Below are 22,664 nucleotides of genomic sequence, written 5' to 3'. Positions count from 1 at the left end.
GGTTCCTTCTAGGCTTATGGCTCCTGTTTGAATAAGGAATGGGATATGCATGTAGATCTGTTGATGTGCCATGTTTTGATTGAAAATACAAAATACAATACAAAATACAATTATGCTTTCACCCTGTACAGTAGATACACTGAACTAAACTGTTTACCTATATTTAAATTATGTTGAATAGATCATAGTTTTGAAATAAAAGAAAATGACTCTAGTATATATGTAAATAATAGCACATTATATCTATATCTATATCTATCTATGTTGTTGTTGTTAACTGCGAAGTCAAGTCCGACCCATCGCGACCCTATGGACAACGTTCCTCCAGGCCTTCCTGTCCTCTACCATCTTCTGGAGACCATTTAAGCTCACGCCTACTGCTTCAGTGACTCCATCCAGCCACCTCATTCTCTGTCGTCCCATTCTTCTCTTGCCCTCAGTCTTTCCCATCATTAGGCTCTTCTCCAGTGAGTCCTTCCTTCTCATTAGGTGGCCAAAGTGTTTGAGTTTTAGCTTCAGGATCTGGCCTTCTAAAGAGCAGTCAGGGTTGATCTCCTCTAGGACTGACCGGTTTGATCGCCTTGCAGTCCAAGGGACTCACAGGAGTCCTCTCCAGCACCATAGTTCAAAGGCTTCAATTCTTTGGCGCTCAGCCTTTTTTATGGTCCAACTTTCACTGCCATACATTGCAACTGGGAAGACCATAGCCTTGACTATACGCACTTTTGTTGACAGGGTGATGTCTCTGCTTTTTAGCATGCTGTCTAGATTTGTCATGGCTTTCCTCCCAAGGAGCAAGCGTCTTAATTTCTTGGCTACAGTCCCCATCTGCAGTGATCTTGGAGCCCAGGAAAATAAAATCTGTCACTACCTCCATTTCTTCCCCATCTATTTGCCAGGAATTGAGAGGGCCAGATGCCATGATCTTGGTTTTCTTAATGTTAAGTTTCGACCCAACTTTTGCACTCTTCTTCTTCACCCACAACAAGAGGCTCTTTAGTTCTTCTTCACTTTCTGCCATTAGAGTAGTATCATCTGCATATCTTAGGTTGTTGATATTTCTTCCGGCAATCTTAATTCCAATTTTTGATTCATCTAGCCCTGCCTTTTTCATGATGTACTCTGCATATAGGTTAAATAGGCAGGGTGACAGTATACAGCCTTGCCGGACTCCTTTCCCAATTTTGAACCAATCAGTGGTTCTGTGTCCAGTTCTCACTGTTGCTTCTTGGCCCACATATAGGTTTTTCAAGAGACAAATAAGATGGTCTGGTACGCCCATCTCTTTAAGAACTTGCCACAGTTTGTTATGATCCAAACAATCAAAGGCTTTAGCATAATCAATGAAGCAGAAGTAGATATTTCCCTGGAACTCTCTAGCTTTCTCCATGATCCAGCGTATGTTGGCAATTTGATCTTAATTTGTTCATAACATTGAAACTTCCTCAACAGCTTTCATGTGCCTGAATGATCTTTTATGGTTATATGGTTAACAGTTGTGTGATCAGACAGGTGTGTTAAGGTCTGCTTGTCTTGGAAAGATTAACCAGCACCCATTTTAGCAGGAACCAGGATCAGATAAACAAGAATAATCAAAGAAGAAAAAAACTACTTCATTCAAAAAGAAAAAAAAGAAACAATGAGGAAGAAACAGCAATCTAATCAAAGTGAGTAGAACAAGCTATCACATATAAATAATCAGCAAATGCTGGTACCTAACCTACACAAAGGGAAGCAACCTCAGAGAACAGCAAGTACTCAACACTTACAAACTTAACAGACATCCATCCTTAGATCCATTAGCAAAGATGTGACAACCTGTGGGCTACATGTCGCTCTGAGGCTCTAATCCTTGGAATAGCAACAAGTTTTTAATATGAAATTTGGCACCAAATGTCAATTTGACAAAATTTTTCATAGTTCTCCCATGAAATAAATAAAGTGTGTGTCCTGTCCCTCAGTTGAAAAATGCCGCCTCTTATAACAGCATATTCAGAGCTCCTAGAAGGAGAGGTGCATCTATCATCAAGGTAACAGAAAAATCATTCTTTGTCCTTTAAAGTAATTCTAAATTTGGCTTCATCACTATGATAAACTTCCCTTGGATAAGTTTGTGTATGCTGCCAGAATTCTTGACTACCTCATTGTCTTTCCCAAATTGGACATAGCCAATTAACCCCAACGTGGAATTACATTTCTGTTTATTACATCTAACATTTTAGTAGATATAGTTGGCTATGAAGTTATTTCACTTATATCTGGTTTTGATATAATAGAAGGCATTTTTCTGGATAAATATCCCATGTGTTTGTCTCATTTAAAAGCTTTTTGCCATAGGCTATATGCTGTAAAGTAACACAAAAAAAGATTGCAAACCATCTTAACTTATTTAAGATTCTTCAGGGAGAGACTTAGTCAGTAATAGAGCTTGCTTTGCACATAAACCAGGGATCTCAAACTCAGATTGTCTTGAATGCCGTATTAATGCCATATTAGTTTGTTAGCCTGAAGGCTGCAACTGTGAAGTCTATTCTTATATTGATTCAAAATCTCTAGTGAGTCAAACAGGGAGAAAATGAAAAGTATAATAATATGTCATTAAACATACATCTAGTAAATAGGCTATTTTTAACTGCAAAACACTACTTATGAATAAGAGTTGTGTAACATAGCCATTTCACTTTGACCTTTTGGTTGGCAGTGTTTTATATTAGCTAAAACACCATCTTATATATCGTTTCATGGTTCCGATAGATGAAACCCATTAAAAGAACTTTGAGGCACAATTTTTCCTTAAAGAACGTTTTATTTGGGAAACAAAGTATCGGCACTGCATAGTTGAACCCAAAAACTAAATTCCCTTCCCCCGGATACAAAGTAACAAAGTGCAGTTCCCACCCCCAATAAGCTGTCATAAATTACATTCTCCAATTAGCCTAAAACTCGGGCTTTCTCCCCAGCTCCTCCGCCCGCCAAAACGTTATCAGCTCGTCATTGGGTTCCCACAAGCAACGTTATTATTATGGCTAGCTGAGCTCGAGCTTTCATCCCAAACCCCCTCCCCATTCTGCCCCTGATTGCTAAATACCAGAAAAAGGTATGTTAAAAGCGAATAGAAAATGGCTGCATTTTCATCAGTTCTCAGAGCGGGAACATCCAATGTTTACAGCATTGACATACTGTATATTAGGGTGTGTTTATTTCATGATCATATCTAGAACAACACAATCTAAGAAACCTATTCTAGAACTGTCCAAAATATTCCTTGCTTGCTTGTCTCAGCATCATTCTTTCTATCCTTTGTGTAACAAAACAAATCTTGCTTGCTGGGCACCTTCTTTCCCATCCCTTGTCCGACAGAGACAGCAGGCAGTCAGGTCTGTACCTTCTCCTTGGCTGCTGCCTCCTCTTCCCACTTGAGCAGCCCTTGTCTGCTCTGTCCTAGCTGGGCCTCTTTGCTCTTTGGTGCAGTCTCAGAGCACCAAAGTCGATAAGAATTCCCAGAGGGTGGTGCTGCTTGCTGGAAGAGGTCTCAGGTCTCTGACAATGTAGCCTGGCCTGCCAAGAACTATTTTCCTGGGAAATCTGCTGAGGCAAACTGAGAAGTAAGACACCCTGCTGCGGTTCTTCCAGGAGAAATCTCCCATGGCCTGCTCAGAGCCCCATCCTTTCCAGCAGTATATTGTGCCTCCAAAATATTGTGAGTCTTGGGAAATGACTTGCAACCCACGATTGAGAGACGTCATTGAGAGTCCTGATTAGACAATGTTTAATTCAATCCTGGGCAAGTCCACAGAAGTCTGGAATAGAGCATCTGAAATTTTGAAAAATGTAGCTAAAAGAACCAGTCTGTAAGTTTACTTTATGTATTTCCAAGATTGTGTAACAGCTTGCTCAAAAATTAAAGGAGTAAAAAAGAGAGGGTGTGGCCCACATACTAACAAATAAATCCTATTCTTTTGTAATTTCATTGGTACCCAGAGTCACATGGTGAGTTATGTTTTCTGAGAATTCTACCTTTTAATTTTGGCCTTCCTTATTCTAGGACTCACAGTTGCTATTGCTTTGCTTCTTTTTCCCCTCACCTTTATGTTCTCTCTACAGCTAATTAGCTACTGTCACTCCACTTGCTTGTCAAGCGTTCTCTACAGTTTCATGCTTTTTCCCATCTGATCTTTTTAACTTCTCTCCTTTCCAAAGGTTGCTGTTGCCAAGCAACAATTTCCTGTACAATGTGTTTATTGGAGTGCTCCCTTTCAATCAGAAATTTACAAATTCTTTGTGCAGCTTGAAATCATTCAAAAATTTTGTGGCAGGTTGTTGATATGAAATGTTCCTTCCACTTGCTTCCATTCCAAAATATTTCTTCAAAAGGCAACAGCAACTAGCTGAAGAATACTTTTAATATGTAAAGCACTCTCTATTTTGACTGTAGTTCTCCTAACCAGTCGTTTACATTAATTTTTGTGGCAATGTTCATCTTTTATTAAGTTATCCAAGTGCAATTATTTATTTGCAGAAATAAAGCTCAGTTTAGAATTAACATGCACATATTGAAAGGAGAATCTTAATCACTTTGTGTCTTTAGCAAGAATCTTGGCACAGGGCAACAAAAGCAGTCTCTTCATTTTGATAGTATTCGGTTTGAGAATCCTTTTTGTTCTTCCCAACCTGCTGGATGCTTGAAAGGAAGTTTGCAAAGGGACTTGCTACCTCTGTTGATCTCTTGTCAGTCAGCATAACTCCCCAAAACAGAATGGAGCAAGAAGGGAGAGCTGGCGAAAGAGGGATTGAGTTTTAAAATGATTAGATTGAACAAGGGTCTAGAAGAAAAATCTGGAACAAAATTCCCCAGTGCATTGCTATAACAGATGCTGAAGATGAGTTGCTCAGAATAATGCCAACTATTCCATTCTAAGCCCTTTTTTCCTCTTCCTAATTACACTGGCTCCCTTGGCCAAGAAATGGAGATGAGCACTGTGCCCTAGAGATGGACAATACCTTTAATGGTATGAAGTAGACCAGCCTTCTCCATGCTTTGTAACATACAGAGACATACAAACGTGCATAGATGCAATACAAGGGGAGAACAGAGAGGCAATATATATGTGCATATCCTGATTATATCTTTACAGATATGTGGATTCAAAATCAGTGAAACAAAGAAAAACATGGGGGCTGTTTTGACCCAGCCAGAGCATAAAAGCTGAACAAGATTGGAAAATGTGAAGAGAGCTGGTTCATAGAATTAGGCATGATAGAATGGATAGCACCGTTATAATCACATTCAACACAAATGCTTTGTGGCATAAAAGAAAATACAGATGCCTTCTATAATCACTCTTGATTAAGGGGTAGGAAGAATCCCATAACCAATACTGTACATGCTTCCTGTATTTAATTATTCTTCCCAGCCTGATCGAACATTGAGAATTAATTGTGGTATTTGTGATTCTGTCTGTCCATTTTTCAGTTACAGAACAAGTCCACAGTTGCTTGGATACAATTCAAGGTGCTGGCAGTCACCTTCAAAGCCCTTCTTAGCTTGGGTCTGAATAACTTAGGGAACCATACCCATATCTCCTTTGTTGTTTCTGCTTGTCCCAGTGGCATGCTCTGAGTCCTGATGGCTAAGGAGAACGTTTTGTTTGCAATAGTGGCGAAGTTTTTGTATCGTAGCACCCTCCCTCTGGAACATTATCTCTGAAGCCTAAAGGCCTTAGATTGGCCTTTAACTTCTGGCCTTTTCTTACGGCCTTAAAGACTTGGTTCTGTGCTTGTTCCCAGGTCCTAAGGGTCTTATGGATGGATCCCATCTCCTGGGCTAATGGTTGCTTGTGATTTTTCATGGTAGCAATGTATAGTATTTATTATATTTGTGTATGTTTGTTTTTATTTTTAATATACTAGCTACTCAAAGTTATTTATTTGAAATGGGCAGCCATTCAAATTTATTGAACAAATAAACAAATAATTTGCCAGATACCAAGAGCCCTCTTAGTCCAGGAAACTTATCGGGTGATAATGAGAGTTCCACTGTTTGTTCTTTTCATACTTAGCCAGCATGGCTAACAATAAAGGATCTGGAAGTCCAAAAACACCTGGATGATACATATCCCTTGTTTTATAGCCTAACAACCAGGCTTAGTGTTTTATAGGATAGCAACCAGTCTCACTACTGTACAACCAACTTTTTCCAATACTTAGGCTCCTGCCTTTTTGTTTTTTAGCATGAACAATAAAGCACTAGTCTTTCTTTGAAGACAGCTTGACATTTTGAAGTTAAGTGCAGAAAGAGAATGGATAACGTTAGAATAAAATGTGCTTTGTAAAATAAAAAATCAAGAAATTTAATGAAGTTTTCTTTAAAAGCATACAGAAAGATTCTACTATGTAAGATCCAGTCTTCTTCCTTGAAAGAAATTTGATCAATGGTTATAAAGAAAACATCAAAAGAACCATCAAAAGCTTTTTTAGATCACCCATTAAATAGTGTAAAAAGTCAACTTTGAAATTAATAGCAAACAGTAGCAGTATTAATAGGTGATGAGGAGGAGGATGGTAATGATGACTCCAATATGCTGTTTCAGAATTTATATTTCAAATAGTTTAATAAAAGTTTTAATAGAATAAAAACCATGTGGAAAAGAAGAACTACTAAATGTAAATTGATGTTGCTATCAGGAAATGTAAAGGTTGTCTAATTAATAAATAATTTTTAAAAATATGTTATTCTAAAGACTACATAAGTTCCTTCGTGGTGGTGTTTTCACTACCAAATCTTGCCTGAGTTTTGAACTCATCTGCTTATGTTAGTAATGGGATTTAGTGGAATATAGGGAGAATATAGATATACAGATAGTCCTCTATTTACGGCCACAACTGAGCTCAAAATTTCTGCTGCTAAGCTAAACAGTTGTTAAGAGACTTTTGTCTCATTTTACAACCTTTCTTGCCACAGTTGTTAAGTGAATCACAGCAGTTGTTAAGTTAGTAACAAAGTTGTTAAATGAATCTGATTTCCCCATTAACTTTGTTTGTCAGAAGGTTGCAGAAGATGATCACATAACCCTGGGGACACTGCAAAAGTCATAAATAAATGTCAGTTGCTATGCATCCAAATTTTGATCACGTGACCATGGTGATGCTGCAGCTGTCATAAGTGTGAAAAATTATCATAAGTCACTTTTTTCAGTGCCATTGTAACTTTGAACAATCACTAAATGAACTGTTGTAAGTCAAGGACCACCTGTATATTTATATGGATATGACATGTCCTCTGAATGACATTAGAAGCTCAGCCCTCTCATTTTATACTGTATCCATCAGGGATCCAGCTAAGAGGTAGTGTTTTTAATTTGAGTGGCAGGTTTCATTTACCCAATCATCATAAGGTGGCCTTTGTCTATTTGTCAGAAAAGGGAATTTGGAAATCGCTTGAGAGGGTTGTGCTATATTCACTGCCTGGAGGAAAGAAGATAGAAACATAATGAATAAGCAAAAAAATACTGTCTTTTGAAATTTTTAAAATCATAGGTTATAAAAGTCTACAAAGCCACAATTCAACAAACCTTGGACATCATGTTTCTCCGTGAAGGAAAAGAATTTTTTACCAGCACTGATGCAGTAAGCCAAGATTCAGCCGATCGTACCATCATTGCCTGGGACTTTCAAACTGCTGCAAAGATCTCCAATCAAATTTTTCACGTGAGATATTTACTTTCTTATTTATTTTGAGGGTTCCTATATTGACATATAGGGACACGGTGGCTCAGTGGGTTAGGACGCTGAGCTTGTCGATCAGAAGGTCGGCAGTTTGGCGGGTCGAATCCCGAGTGCCACGTAACAGTGAGCGCCTGTTACTCGTCCCAGCTTCTGCCAACCTAGCAGTTCGAAAGCACGTAAAAATGCAAGTAGAAAAATAGGGACCACTCCGGTGGGAAGGTAACAGCGTTCTGTGCGCCTTTGGCGTCTAGTCATGCCCCACATGACCACGGAGACGTCCTCGGACAAGTGCTGGCTCTTTGGCTTTGAAACAGAGATGAGCACCGGCCCCTAGAGTTGGAAACGACTAGCACGCATGTGCGGGGGAACCTTTACCTTTACCTATATTGACATACAGTATATGAAAAATTTATCATGAACAGCAATTTGCTTGCAAAGCAGTTGAAAGAACTTTGTTGTGTTTCTTAAAAGATCACAAAATAGGATGACTGTGGAAAACTCAAGTACAGTCCAAGGTCAGTTGAACCTCTGAAGAAACAGCATAGTAGTCATGTCCTTCAGTTCGCTGCAAATTTATTTGGAATTTTCATCTACCCCAAGGGATGTCTTGGAATTATAATTTTAACAAAGCTGTTGTCTTTGATTTAAGACATTATCATTGTGCCAGGAAAGTAAAGCTTTCTTTGTCTCACAGCAATCTACCTAAGTATTAAAGATATCCTCAGAGGGCTTTCTGTAAGTCTACATGCTAGGCAATTGGTTCTTTTTTCCCCATAAACATTTTTCTCCAGTTTTGTATCTCAAGTGAAGACCATTTTTGCTGAGTCATCTGCAAACAGTTGTTTTGTAACCTGCTTCCTACCTCCTTCCGATGATCCTTATGGTAGCGTATGATCTTCAAAAATTATACAAGGCCAGAGCTGATTAAAACTTGGTGGAAAAACTATCAGAAATCGTAAGATAGACAGAGAGAGAGAGAGAGAGCAAGAGAGAGAGATGGGAAATACAAGGCAGAGAGGAAGGAAGGGTTAGTTGGGGACTTTCTCACAGAATGCATAATCATTCTTTTGTTGAAGAAAGAAGTCTCTCACAGATGAAAGCAAATATACTTGCCCCAGGATAATGTTGCAAGATTGAATCTGGGTTAGTAACCAGGACCAGAGGTTTACTTTTCCGAGCTTTTGGACTAATGCTAGAGCCTATCTTCAGGGAACTTCTCTCCACTGGAATACGTGCTTTGGGCTATTTTCTGAATTGTACTTATGTGGTGCCTTCCTATTGATTGATTGGTGTGTTGATTGCTACCAGTTGGCTATTGTTTCTTTGTTATCACCAGGTTATCAGGTACTTACCGTGTTTCCCCGAAAGGAAGACACTGTCTTACTTTCTTTTGGGCTCTGAAGTAAGCAATAGGTTTTACTTTTAGGGAGGACTTGCTTTTTGCCGGTACCGATACCAGTAGGCCGTGAGTGTGCGGGGGTGGAGCGGGGCCTATGCATGGGGTAGAGAAGCAATGTGGCAGCGAGAGTGTGGTGGCGGACCAGGTAAGGTACCAGTGCGGCCGTGATGGGCGGCGGCGGAAGGGGCACTTAGCCTGGCGCAGGGTGAGTTGGCCCAGATCTGGAGTGCCATCCCGCCGCCGGCCTTCCAGGACCCTTCACCAGCAGCCACCAGTGGAACCATGCCTGCCACGCCTCCGCCTTTGGGCTGCTTGAGCACCAGCCTGCATGCCTACTCGGTGCTGCAGGTGCAGGGCTAAGGGCTGATCCTGGTGCTTTTTGGGTTGTGGAGCTGCAGCGCCCGCCAGGGCCTGAAGACCACCAGGTTCAGCCCTTAGTCCAGCAGCTGCAGCACTGAGTAGGCATATAGGCTGGTGCTCAAGCAGCCCAAAGGCGGAGGCATAGCCGGTTCCACCAGCGGCCCCTGGCGAAGGACCCTCGCAGGCCAGCAGCGAGGTGGCACTCTGGATCTGGGCAGACTCACCCCACGAGAGTCGCCCAGCAGGGCAAAGAGCCCCTTGAGGCAGAAGCAGCACGGCCAGCCACTTGGCTGCCATGTGGCACCCACTGCAGCCGAGAAATGTCCCAGCAGCAGTAGGGCCAGCAGGCAGGGCGGGCTGAGGCCAGGGCTTGCTGAGGATTTGGTTCATTGTGGCTGCAGGTAAGCAGACAGTGGGATGGAGAGGGTGGGGCCATCGGTAGCCAGTTCCACTGTTGGCTGTTGGCGAAGGGCCCTGGCAGGCCGGCGGCAGGCACTTCTGTTACATGGAAGATATGGGCCAACTCGCTAGGGCTTACTTTCCGGGTATGGCTTATATTAGGCCTACCCCCCCCCAAAAAAAAAATCAGCTGGTGCTTACTTTTGGAGTAGGGTTTACTTTTGGGGAAACACAGTCGGAACTGAAGGTTTGGCAGCACAAGGAAACAACAGCCAATTGCCAGTCATCAACACACTAATCAACCAATAGGAAGGCACCTCATACATACAACTCACAGAATAGTCCAAAGAACATATTCCAGTAGAGAAGTTCCCTGAAGATGGGCTCCAACATGAGTCCAAAAGCTTGGAAAAATAAACCTCTGGTCCTGTTGTGATTCCGTGTTGTGTCAGCCTGTGCTCCCAGCAGCTGAGTCCGAGGGATCTGAGGAGGAGGAGGAGGAGGGGTTTGGAGAGCCTTCAGTACCTGATCGAATGGAAAGGCTACAGACCAGACGAGTTCACCTGGGAGGATGCGACCACCGTTCATGCTCCTGCTTTGGTGTCTGTTTTCCATGAACAATTCCCATCCCGACCGCATCCGGATCGGCAGACCCGGGGGAAGGGCCCTGCGGTGCAGGTTATTGTTGTGATTCTGTGTCAGCCTGTGCTCCCAGCAGCTGAGTCTGAGGGAACTGAGGAGGAGGAGGGGTTTGGAGAGCCTTTGGTGCCGGAGGGAGGCTCTGATGCATTACATGACTCTCAGTCAGAGCAAGACCTGGGCCCCTCCGGTCTTGTTCGTTATGAGGCTCAGCTGTGTGAGGAGGAGGGTTCAGACTCAGAGGAGTCACAGCTGAATCTGTTTAGAGACGCTAGAAGCAGAAGGCATTTGAGTAGAGCAGACCAGAGGAAGTCTATGAAGCAACTCAGTGAAAGGAGGAGAATGCATTGAGAAGCCACGCCTTGGGGCTGTTAATAAAAGGGGAAGGTGTGGGTGGTGCTGGTTGCTGAAGGCAACCGTTCATAGAAATCCAAAGAAAATCCTGGTCTGTTCTTGCTAATCTTCCTGTTTGACTCTTGTTTGATGCTTGAATCATTTATTTTTGTTAAGGAAAATATTCTGCTGCTTTTTTGTTTGAAGGACTTTATTATTTGGAAGTGTAAATAAATTTGGGTTGGGTTTTTCCAGCCTATTGATTTAAAAAGAAAAAAGGGGTTGTCCTTGAAGCAAACTGGGACAGTCGTAGGCTGGAACAGAACAGGTCCCAATGACTGACCGAGATTTGATCTTGCAAAGAAATCTTTTTTAAAAAAATAGAACTAGCAAGGATGATGCTCATCAGTGAATGGATCAGTATTCACTGTGCTTTTCAAGCAGCTGATTAACTTTTTGGTCACAGTGTTCTGTAATGGAGGAGAGCAAGGACTTTGAACTCACTTTGGTGGTGACCAGAGGTTTTGTTTTTAATGACAAAATTCATTCTGAACAGCCTTCAGAATGTTTAATAAATGAGTTGGTCAGTCCTAATTAGTTTGGAGCGTACAAATTAGAAGACAGAGAGAAGCAAAGTAGGTGCATGCCTGCCAATCAAACATCTGTCAGGGTAAGTCATGTTATTAACTCTTGGGAAGTGATTTATTGCAATCAGTTTGGAGGATATTTCTCTCTCGAGTTGAGATTGGCTGCTTGGGATGCAAGAGAACATTGTCTTGCTTTCAGAAAGTAATGGATGCTTCCCAGTTTTGAGGATTTTCTGCCTTCTGTTCCAGAGATGGGCTTTTATGTCTTGCAGAACAGCTTAAGGTCATGACTCCAAATTTTGGACGAAAATACTAATTTTGGGTGGCATGATTAAAGCTGCAGTCTCTGGCCATGAAAAAGTTGCTCACTTCTGTTCTAATCCCATGCAAAACAAACTTGGTGATATGTACCTGCTTGGAGCCCATGTTCACCCCATGGCTTCTCTGAATAAAAAAGGTCAGATGTTAGATGATGAAAAAGACTGTTTGGGACCTCTTACAGGCAGACTAGTTAATATTGGACTGGAGGAACAAATACTTTAAAAAACAATTCTGCATATTAAATTGTTTAAAGATAGTTTTAAATTTTCTTTGATATATGTAGGCTGTACACCCAGTGGACTTAAAAGATGCTTGAGGCTTTAGAGCCCTTCTCTCTGGCATCCAAAGCTCATAACCTTCTACTAAAAAACAGAATACATAGCAGAGGTGTTGATTGATTTGATTGATTTATTAAATTTATATGCCGCCCTTCTCCCTAAGGACTCAGGGCGGCTCACAACAATAAAAATTAAGAGACATAAAATACAAAAATTAAAAAAGAATTAAACAATGAATATAAGAAATATATTGTGTTGTGTATATGTATATTTTTATACATATATAATATACATATATAATGTGTACATGAATGTTATGTATGTGTATGGGTAGATATATGCTTTCTTTTGAGAGCAGGCAACAGAATTTCATTTTTAATGTATGCCAGTGTGCTCTCAGTAAAAAATGACAATAAAGTTTATCTTAGAAGTTCCTTAGGGAAGGATATTAATCTCAATTACACCTGAACCTCTGTACAAAGTCAGTGCAAGTGTAGTTTCTTTTGAAATGTGAAGAATAAAGTCAGCTGGTATCCATGCAGTTTTGAAAAGAAGAATTCTGGCCTGGTAGATTTAATAATACGTTCCTATCACCATCTTCCAAGATGGCCTTTGTCCAGTTTTGCAGATGCATAGTTCTGTGTAGAAGCTGTAGTTGATTTGGCATTTGCACTTCAAAAGGAACACAGTTCAGTGAATAAGAAACTGCAGTGTGCTCAGTTTTGATGTATTCACAAACTTTTACAACATGATTTTCATTGGAGAGAAGAAGAAGATTGAATAGGGTAGTTTAATACTGCCCCCGGAGGATGTATGAATTTGAAAGAAATTGTTGTGGGTGTGGTTAATAAGTATTAGAAATTGCCTTTAATATTTTTTCTCTTTCTGAATTTCTAGATAAGTGGCTTGTGCACTCCCAGAAGTCAGTGTCCCAATTAAAACTGTGATAAACATGTTGAAATAATTTCAGTTTGATTAACACTTGGAATGATCTGCAATTTGCTCATAAGTTCAGTTTGGAAAATCTGCAGACTTTTTCACAAAGTTGATGGGAATTGATATTATGAAAAATACCTCATGAAAGTTAATGCCATTTTCTAGCTTCAACAAGTGGTCAAGAAGAAATGAAGCTTGGCACTTCGCATATTAAAAGTAAAGTGGATCTGAAGCTCAGTTTTACAAAAGTGAAAGTTTGTTTAGAAGCATTTTCCATTCGGAAAGGGACAACTGACTTGTCATGGCTGATTCACCGTAGCCCAGGGGTGTCCAAACTTTTTTCAAAGAGGGCCAGATTGGATGAAGTGAACATGCTGGAGGGCCGAACATTTTTACGAACATTCTTTGAACAATTACAATTAAATGCAAATGAATTATTTTATGCCAAGTTAATTGCAAATGGCATACTTTTCATTTTATAACATAAGATCAACTGACAGCTGAGTTTTCACAATGTATTTTAAATAAATTTAAAAAAAAACTTACTGTGTGAGCAAACTTACTTTGACAAGGTCAGACTCTCGTAACAGCTCACACACTTCCACCACTTCACAAATTCTGCTAGGCCAGGGCCCTACCTACCCCTGTCCAGCTCCCCACATCCCAGCCCATAAAATGGCTGTGAAACACAGAATGTGTGCACGTGCACACACACACACACACACACACACACACACACACAGACACACCCGCCCTTCCCTGGACGTCGCCTTCGCCCAGGGGAGCCAGAAGGCGCGCCCTCGCTGCACCGGCACAGACGCCGCGCCAAGCCCGCGGCGGGGGGAGGAGTGTGGCGGTTCGGCCAGACAGGAAAAGGTGCAGGAAGCGGCCGCCGCCTGGTAACGGCGCCCGGGCTCACAACGTGGAGGCGGCGAGCAAGCACGCGCTCAGGGCGAGGCGGCCGCGGTCCGGTGAGGGAAGAGCACCGAGGGAGTGGCCGGCCGGGCTGCGCTGCTGCCGAGCGAAGCTCGGCTGGGGTGCCCGCTCTGCTCTGCCTGGCGCCAGCTCAGAGACTCCGCCCGCCAGGCCCTTCTCCCGCTCAGCCAGGCCAGGCGTGCACCGTCAGCCTTGCTGCACCGGCACAGATGCTGCGCCAAGCCCGGGGTGGGGGGGAGGAGCGCAGCGGTTCGGCCAGGCAGGAAAAGGTGCGGGAAGCGACCGCCGCCTGGTAACGGCACCTGGGCTCAAAACGTGGAGGCGGTGTAGCGAGGCTGACGGTGCGCGCCTGGCCTGGCTGAGCGGGAGAAGGGCCTGGCGGGCGGAGTCTCTGAGCTGGCGCCAGGCAGAGCAGAGCGGGCGCCCCGGCCGAGCTTTGCTCGGCAGCAGTGCAGCCCGGCCGGCCACTCCCTCGGCGCTCTTCCCTCACTGGACCGCGGCCGCCTCGCCCTGAGCGCGCGCTTGCTCGCCGCCTCCACGTTGTGAGCCCGGGCGCCGTTACCAGGCGGCGGCCGCTTCCTGCACCTTTTCCTGCCTGGCCGAACCGCCACGCACTCAGCCAGGCCAGGCGCGCACCGTCAGCCTCGCTGCACCGGCACAGACGCCACGCCAAGCCCGGGGCAAGGGGAAGGAGCGCGGCGGTTCGGCCAGGCAGCCGGCCCTTCAACCCACCAGAGGAGCGGCAGATCGGCGCGGCCGGAGTCGGGAAAGCCACTAGAAGGGGGAGGGGAGTCACCTCTCCCCGCCGGGGGGTCGCCCAGCCCGTCCCGGGAGGCTGACATTTCTGCAGCCGAAAAAGTCGTCTCGGATTCCATGGCGGAAGGTCACCCCCGGGACTCCAGAGCCAGGCAGGGCTGAGAGGGGGAGGGGGGGAGAAAGGGAGGGAAGGAGACAGGGAGGAGAAAGGACGAATGGGGGGAGGGAGGGAAGGAGAAAGAGAGAAAGAAGGAAGGAAAGAAGGAAGAAGAGAGAATGGAGGCAGGAGAGAGGAAGAAGAAAGAGAAAAGAGAGAGAGAGAGAGAGAGAGAAAGAAAGAAAGAAAGAAAGAAGGAAAGAAAGAAAGAAAGAAAGAAAGAAAGAAAGAAAGAAAGAGAAAAGAAAGAAATCGGAGGCTTGGACAGACCCCGCTCCAGGATCCGGGGCCGCCGCCACGGAATGCCCAGCCTCGGGGGGGAGTCTTCTGCAGGCGTGCCCTGGCCCCCTCCCCTCCCCTCCCTCCCTCCCGCAGCCCATCCCCAAGGCGGCGCCCACGGGTCCCCGGACTCACAGCATGCAGAGGGCGAAGGCGCCGGCCACGCTCTCGCTGTCGCGTACCAGGAAGCTGCCGGCCCGCCCGGCCCACGCCAGCAGCTCCTCGGCTGCCGCCCAGCTCAGGTCCTTGTGATACCAGAGAGGCCAGCCAGGCACCGCCGGAGCCCCCGCGCCCGGGAGCCCCAGCGCCGCCGGAGCCGGAGCCGCCGCCATGGGCAGCCGCAGTGCGCAGGGAAGGTGCTCAGCGGGACGGGCGGGCAGGCCGAGACCCCCGCCGGCCACCCCCGCCTCGCCCACAGCGCCGCATGGCCCGACCGGAGACCCCCGGCCGCTCAGGGCATGCCCGGCCCAGCGGCTCCTCCTCTGGGCTGCGCAGGCCGGGATGAGGGCGCGATCCGCTCTCCGCGCGCTTCCCCTGCGCACTGGAGCCGCCCTGGGCCCCGAGCAGGCCTGGCGGAGGAGGAGGAGGCGGAGGAAGCCGCATGGAGCCCCGGAGCCTGGCTGGCGGGGTGGGGGCGGCAGCTGGGCCGGCCTGCGCTTCCTGGGGCGGCCCCTCGGCGGGGGAGGCGGGAGCAGCTCCCGAAGGGGCGGCCCTCAATCAGATGGGAGTGCCGTGGGAGGGCCGCATTTACATACAGCAGGGAGGGCTGTTGAGGGCCGTATTAAACCGCCCCACGGGCCGCAAATGGCCCGCGGGCCGGACTTTGGACATGCCTGCCGTAGCCAATTCACTGTGGGACAACTCAATGCGAGATAACACAAGAGAGGGACAAGTGAATTCCAATGGGAATTGTCTTGCTTTAGATTTGAACCTTCTCAAGTTAGATGTCCTTGAGGCTGGGGACTCCACATTCTGGCTCACCTCAGCCTCTCTTGAGTTATCCCACATTGAATTGTCCCACAATGAGTTAGCTGCAGCGAATCAGCCAGGGCAAGTTGGCTGTGTGGAGACGGCTGGGGAAGTTGGACGGGGCAAGTCTGCCATGGTGAGTTGTCCTAGACCAGGGGTAGGGAACCTTGGCTCTTTTGTGACTTGTGGACTTCAATACCCAGAATTCCCAAACCAGCCATGCTGACTCAGGAATTTTGGGAGTTGAAGTCCACAAATCATAAAAGAGCCATGGTTCCCTGCCCCTGCCCCTGTCCTAGACCCTTTTCTGTCTCCACTGTATTGCTATTTTCAGTGATTGCTAAATCTTTCCAAAGCATTGGTGTCCAAAGCATTGGTTTCTGTTTTTCTGTGAATTTGTAGCATCCTCTGAATAAACATATGTGCTGTAGGTAATGTTTAAGTACATCAGTGACTCCAAAATTTTTCACTTTTGCGGGGATGGTGAACAAGAGGAAGAGAAATTTCATTATTATTTTTGGTGGGAAGTTTTATTCTCCAGCAGGTTAGGGATGGGGCCAACATGAACTTCCTCAGAACATTCCTGACCGAGAAATTTTTGCCCAGTTAATACTGAATACAGTGATATTTTCATACACATTTGTTATTGAGAGAAGTTGAGGCCTTAGAACAGATTAGTAGGAGTCAAAGTCATGACAGCTACTTTCTTCAATAATAAGTATTGCTTTGATTGTGTCTCAGATTTTTTTACTCTGTTGTGATCAAATGTAGGAGTTAGTAGAGTTTATAAAATATTATCCATAAGGATTAAATAAATCGGCAGTGGTTCATATGAGTATATGGAGAGATACACATTTTCAGAAAATGAAATCTGTTTTCCCAGAAATATCAATTTAGCTTAGTGTTCACTCCATTATTAGCAATATATGGTATTTTTAAAGGGGATAAAAAGAGAAGTTTCTATCTTAAATGGCTTATAATCAGCTTCAGGAAATACCTGAAAAGTGAGGCAGGTAGAAATACAGATTGGTTTTTTTTCTTTTTTTTTGGCAGGGGTAGGATGGGGTTCTATCCCTTCAGGTTTGGTTGCAGTAGAATAGAGACAGACTACCTTTTTGTGCTGGGACATTGTTTGAATAAGCATTTTACCAGCCTCTAAAGGTTGAAGGTGGCATGTTAGTGATGCAGATATGTCACTGGATAGGAAAGGGTAAACATTTGAGGGATTTGAGGTTTTATTTTTATTTTATTTTTTTAATCCCATTTATATCCCGCCCTTCTCCGAAGACTCAGGGCGGCTTACAATTTAAAGCACAAATCAATGTGCTTAGCAATAGCCTTCATTCTATGTATATGCCTGCTTATTAGGGCTTTCCCCCCCCCCCCAAGCGGCATTATTACAAAGTCAGCTTATTGCCCCCAACAATCTGGGTCCTCATTTTACCTACCTCAGAAGGATGGAAGGCTGAGTCAACCTTGAGCCTGGTGGGACTCGAACCTGCACTAATTGCAGGCAGCTGGTGTTACTTAAGGAGGCATTTGCCCACTGCTCCACCAAGGCTTTTATATTTTAAAAATAAAATAAATACATAAAGTATATTGGAGAATTGATATTAGGGCTGTGTAGCACTTTGGAAATAATTCAGAAGGGAGGTTTTGGAGCATGTGGGAGCATGAGTGCAGCACTGGTCACAACTTTAAGGTAGCTGTGCATTTTCTTGGAATCGGGCATTTGCTCTCTAGAGCTGCCATGTGATCCTGGGAGAAGAATGGTAAGCAAGACCTTATTGTACCGCCCCCCTTTTTTGGATTTGAATCTAAAGCACAATCACAAACTTTCTTGACACCACTACATCATATTCTAAACCTGTTGTTGGGTTACCTGTTTTTTGAAGGTATCAATTTGGGGGGAATCTTTAGGGACACAAACAGAGACTGAGGTATGATATGACCTGCAAGCATATATAATTTGATTCAGAGTCTATGAACATTTTCATTTCTTTGTAATTTTCTTTGCAGGAACGTTTTACTTGCCCCAGTCTTTCCGTTCATCCTAAAGAGCCTGCCTTTGTTGCTCAGACAAATGGCAACTACATGGCTTTATTTTCCAGCCTGCCACCTTATCGAATCAACAAAAAGAAGAGGTTTGAAGGGCACAAGGTATACATCTATCAACAGGTTTTATTCCTTTAATATGCCAAATTATGTTACTGCTTTTCAGTAGGTATACAGTTTAATAGACTTCAATACTATTGTCTGTAGTTTAATTAATGTAGAATTTAAATTGCAGTAAAGTACTTAACAGCATTATTAGTTAAGAACTAGGCAACCTTTGACGCCTTGGGTCATCATTTCAGAGATATTTCCTTACCATATTCTTCAGCTTTCAACAGTGACAGTATTTCTAACACACTGCTTTGAAAATAGCGATGTTGATCTGTATAGCATAATCAAACATCAGCACAGAAAATATTGTATAACATTTTGTATTATGTCATAAACAGTTTTGTGGTAATATTTGTCATAAAAGATTTTATAAAATGAACCAAATTTCAATTCCATGAGAGTCCTGAGTCCCAGATTTTGGGTGCATTCTCTAAATTAACCCATTTGAGGTTTCTTGGTTCAATAATTGGTGCTCTATTTCACCCAGTGAAAGGTTACAGATATAGTAGATAGATAGATAGATAGATAGATAGATAGATAGATAGATAGATAGATAGATAGATAGATAGATAGATAGATAGATAGATAGATAGATAGATAGATAGATAGATAGATAGACAGAGAGACAGACAGACAGACAGACAGACAGACAGACAGACAGACAGGCTTGTCACATATTCAGCAAGTACTGCTAACAATGACAAGTCTTTAATGGGGCAGTCTTATTAAATGTCAAGGGAAGTGATTAGGCCATTATGGTAAAAATTGACAAGTTTATTATAGTGTAAAATTTCAGGAAGCTCTAGTCTATTATATTGTAATTTTTTAATTAACATCTTGATTTATTTACTCTTAATTCTTGACTCAAACAGGTTGAAGGATTTGCAGTAGGCTGTGAGTTTTCACCCGATGGAACACTTCTTGTGACAGGGAGCTCAGATGGCAAAGTATTTTTCTACAACTATCGCACATCTCAAATTCTCCACGTCATGTCAGCACATAATCAAGCCTGTGTGAATGCAGCTTACCATCCAGTCCTTCCATCACTCCTTGCCACCTGTGCCTGGGATGGGGTAATCAAGATCTGGCAGTAATAGGAATAATTAGATAGCCAACTGGCTTTAAAACTTTGTAAATATATATTTTTTCTTGTAGTTTCATTTTTTAGAACTTTATGTTTTGTATAGTGGTACACCAAACCAGTGCTTCTCATCCTCGGGAACTTTATGATGTGTGGTCCTCATCTCCAAGAATCCCCCAGGCAGCATGCTTGCTGGCAAATTCTGTGAGTTGGTTAACATATTTACAGCAACTAAGACTGAGAAATACAATACTAAACCAATTTTACTGTAATGTGATTATGTGGGGCAGAAAATATAAAATTCTCTGGTCATGCTATACAAATAATTAATTTGCCTGGGACTGTTTTTGACTCATACTTTGCCCTTAACTGTTATCCTTTTCCAAAGGAATTTTTTGATGCTGTTAGGGTTATAGTATTCTTTTAAACAGCTGCTAAATACATAGCTACGACTAGCTTTCTCCAAGTTTTTGTTGCAGGGAATTAGGACAGTAGGAGCTAGATTGAAAAAGGAATTAAAGATTAACTAAAGCTCTAAATCTATATGTTCTGCCTGCTGTAATTGGATGTGGAATGTACAAATTTAATTGATAGAAGTAATTAAAAGAATTCAATATCATTCCAAATTCTTCTGGGAGCCTAGATTTTTTAATCACTTTAGTGTTACTAAATCAGCATTCTTAGTTTAAAACTTAACTATTCTTTAGCTTCTGTCACTGCTTTACTCTTTTACTATTACTTGATCCTGCAGACTTTTCATCCAGTTTTAATGGAGTCACATTATGCTAGAACTGGTATAGCCATGAAAGCTTTTCTGATCTGTTAGGATCTGATTCTGATATCTTTATGGCTATATGAAGCTCAAATAGATTTGGATACTTGAGAATCTTCATAGAGATTTTTGACAGTTACCTTTATGGTTGATACTTGCAATAAAAAAAATCTCAACAATCTGCTTAGATATAATTTTAAATAGTTTCCTTATAAAAATTTACAACAAACGTGGTAGCAGTAGCATTTGTAGCACCCTAGCTATTTCCAGTTTGCTAAGGTCAAGGATATAGTAAACTTCTTTTCCCAAAATAATACTTTTCTTCCTAATCGGGAGCTGATATATTTAATTATAATCATGGAACTTTTTATTGTTGGCTTGCATTAATATAAAATTTATTCTGAAGGAACACCTAGAATGTAGGAAGAGGAGAGTAAGGAGTTTTGTTGCTCCACAGGAATATATTGGATATAGCCCACCAGGGCCAAACCTAATAATTATCTTTCACATATAGTAGCCAGGAATGGAATCACTTAGAAAAACATTACTTTTTCTGTCTTTTCTTTGCAAAATAGAGTGTAGTTTTATATTTTGCTAAAATATGCAAAATAATGTACATCTTACATAAATAATGTTACATAAAAATTAAAATTTCAAAGTGCCCAAATGTAACTTAAAAGTTTCCAGTTGTAAATATATTTTTCTAAAATATTAACTGTACTCATTATCAAATCTATTTGCATATTTTTATTGACGTAATGTATTTATTGATCAGCTTTCCTGTGCACAGCAAGGCTAGCATTCACCAAGATTAATAGTCTTTTATCTTTTAAGTTAAATTTTAACTTAACATGCACTTAATAAGTACCATAAAACATAAACTTTAACAATTTTTTATTACAGGTAAATTCTTGGTCAATGACTGCCTTGTTTGAAGTTACATTGACACTGGAAAAGTTATTTTATGACTGGTCCTCAAACTATGACTATCACAACATCTCACTGATCACTTGAAAAGTGAGGCAGGTAGAAATACAGATTGGTTTTTTTTCTTTTTTTTTGGCAGGGGTAGGATGGGGTTCTATCCCTTCAGGTTTGGTTGCAGTAGAATAGAGACAGACTACCTTTTTGTGCTGGGACATTGTTTGAATAAGCATTTTACCAGCCTCTAAAGGTTGAAGGTGGCATGTTAGTGATGCAGATATGTCACTGGATAGGAAAGGGTAAACATTTGAGGGATTTGAGGTTTTATTTTTATTTTATTTTTTTAATCCCATTTATATCCCGCCCTTCTCCGAAGACTCAGGGCGGCTTACAATTTAAAGCACAAATCAATGTGCTTAGCAATAGCCTTCATTCTATGTATATGCCTGCTTATTAGGGCTTTCCCCCCCCCCAAGCGGCATTATTACAAAGTCAGCTTATTGCCCCCAACAATCTGGGTCCTCATTTTACCTACCTCAGAAGGATGGAAGGCTGAGTCAACCTTGAGCCTGGTGGGACTCGAACCTGCACTAATTGCAGGCAGCTGGTGTTACTTAAGGAGGCATTTGCCCACTGCTCCACCAAGGCTTTTATATTTTAAAAATAAAATAAATACATAAAGTATATTGGAGAATTGATATTAGGGCTGTGTAGCACTTTGGAAATAATTCAGAAGGGAGGTTTTGGAGCATGTGGGAGCATGAGTGCAGCACTGGTCACAACTTTAAGGTAGCTGTGCATTTTCTTGGAATCGGGCATTTGCTCTCTAGAGCTGCCATGTGATCCTGGGAGAAGAATGGTAAGCAAGACCTTATTGTACCGCCCCCCTTTTTTGGATTTGAATCTAAAGCACAATCACAAACTTTCTTGACACCCCTACATCATATTCTAAACCTGTTGTTGGGTTACCTGTTTTTTGAAGGTATCAATTTGGGGGGAATCTTTAGGGACACAAACAGAGACTGAGGTATGATATGACCTGCAAGCATATATAATTTGATTCAGAGTCTATGAACATTTTCATTTCTTTGTAATTTTCTTTGCAGGAAATTACTTGATCCCCATTTGTGCACTTCACAGCTGGCTTCCAACAAGCAGTTAATGAAAAAGCCAGCAGTGAAATTGCAAGTCGCAGTAATGTAATAACTCACTTAATGACCACGTCATTTAGTGATGATGTTGCCAGTCTCAATTGTGGTTGTTAAATGAGGACTATCTGTTCTTCCTCAAGGATATGAAGTGGAATACTGTATTTCTTTTATTTTATTGTTTTAAGGTAACAACTTAGTGTAACACTTATCTCTGAAGAATCCTCAGAACCACTTGTATTTTAAATATAAAAGCATAACAGTAAAATGCCATTAAAAGAATCTTCTTCCAAAACCAGCAACTGGGCTAACCTGAAATCCGTGGAGTTATTTTGTAGAGTGACAGCACTTCCTGCATGTCTTTTAGTTGTAATGTAGCTATAGTTCCCAATCCCTCATCCAAGAAATCACAATTGAGAGTAGATAAGGGAACTAGTAGTACCCCAAGAAAGTACCCCAAGAAAGTAGGAAAGATTACACAAGCATTCAAAACCCCAAA

The 22,664-nt window shown here is 42.6% G+C and overlaps 1 protein-coding gene across 3 annotated transcripts in view; it reads left to right on the top strand.

Annotated features, from left to right (window-relative positions):
* The window catches only part of WDR25 (WD repeat domain 25), a 118,556-nt gene that overhangs the window by 63,839 nt on the left and 32,053 nt on the right, over positions 1 to 22,664 (top strand). For 2 of the 3 annotated variants that reach the window (XR_014027256.1, XR_014027257.1), the window contains exons 5-7: positions 7,537 to 7,707; positions 18,094 to 18,234; positions 19,113 to 19,525. Coding sequence is in view for 1 of the 3 variants with exons in the window: in XM_081333991.1 (XP_081190117.1) it covers positions 7,537 to 7,707; positions 18,094 to 18,234; positions 19,113 to 19,334 (534 nt within the window). In the remaining 2 variants the exon portion in view is untranslated. Of the gene's footprint in view, positions 1 to 7,536; positions 7,708 to 18,093; positions 18,235 to 19,112; positions 22,455 to 22,664 lie in introns of those variants that run through there. The other variant, XM_081333991.1, reaches the window with a different exon arrangement.

Source organism: Vipera berus (assembly GCF_964194415.1).
Source record: "Vipera berus genome assembly, chromosome: 1".
In the NCBI taxonomy this organism is placed as follows: domain Eukaryota; kingdom Metazoa; phylum Chordata; class Lepidosauria; order Squamata; family Viperidae; genus Vipera; species Vipera berus.
Note: the sequence above shows the minus strand (reverse complement) of the source record. Positions and strands in the feature narration are given on the sequence as shown.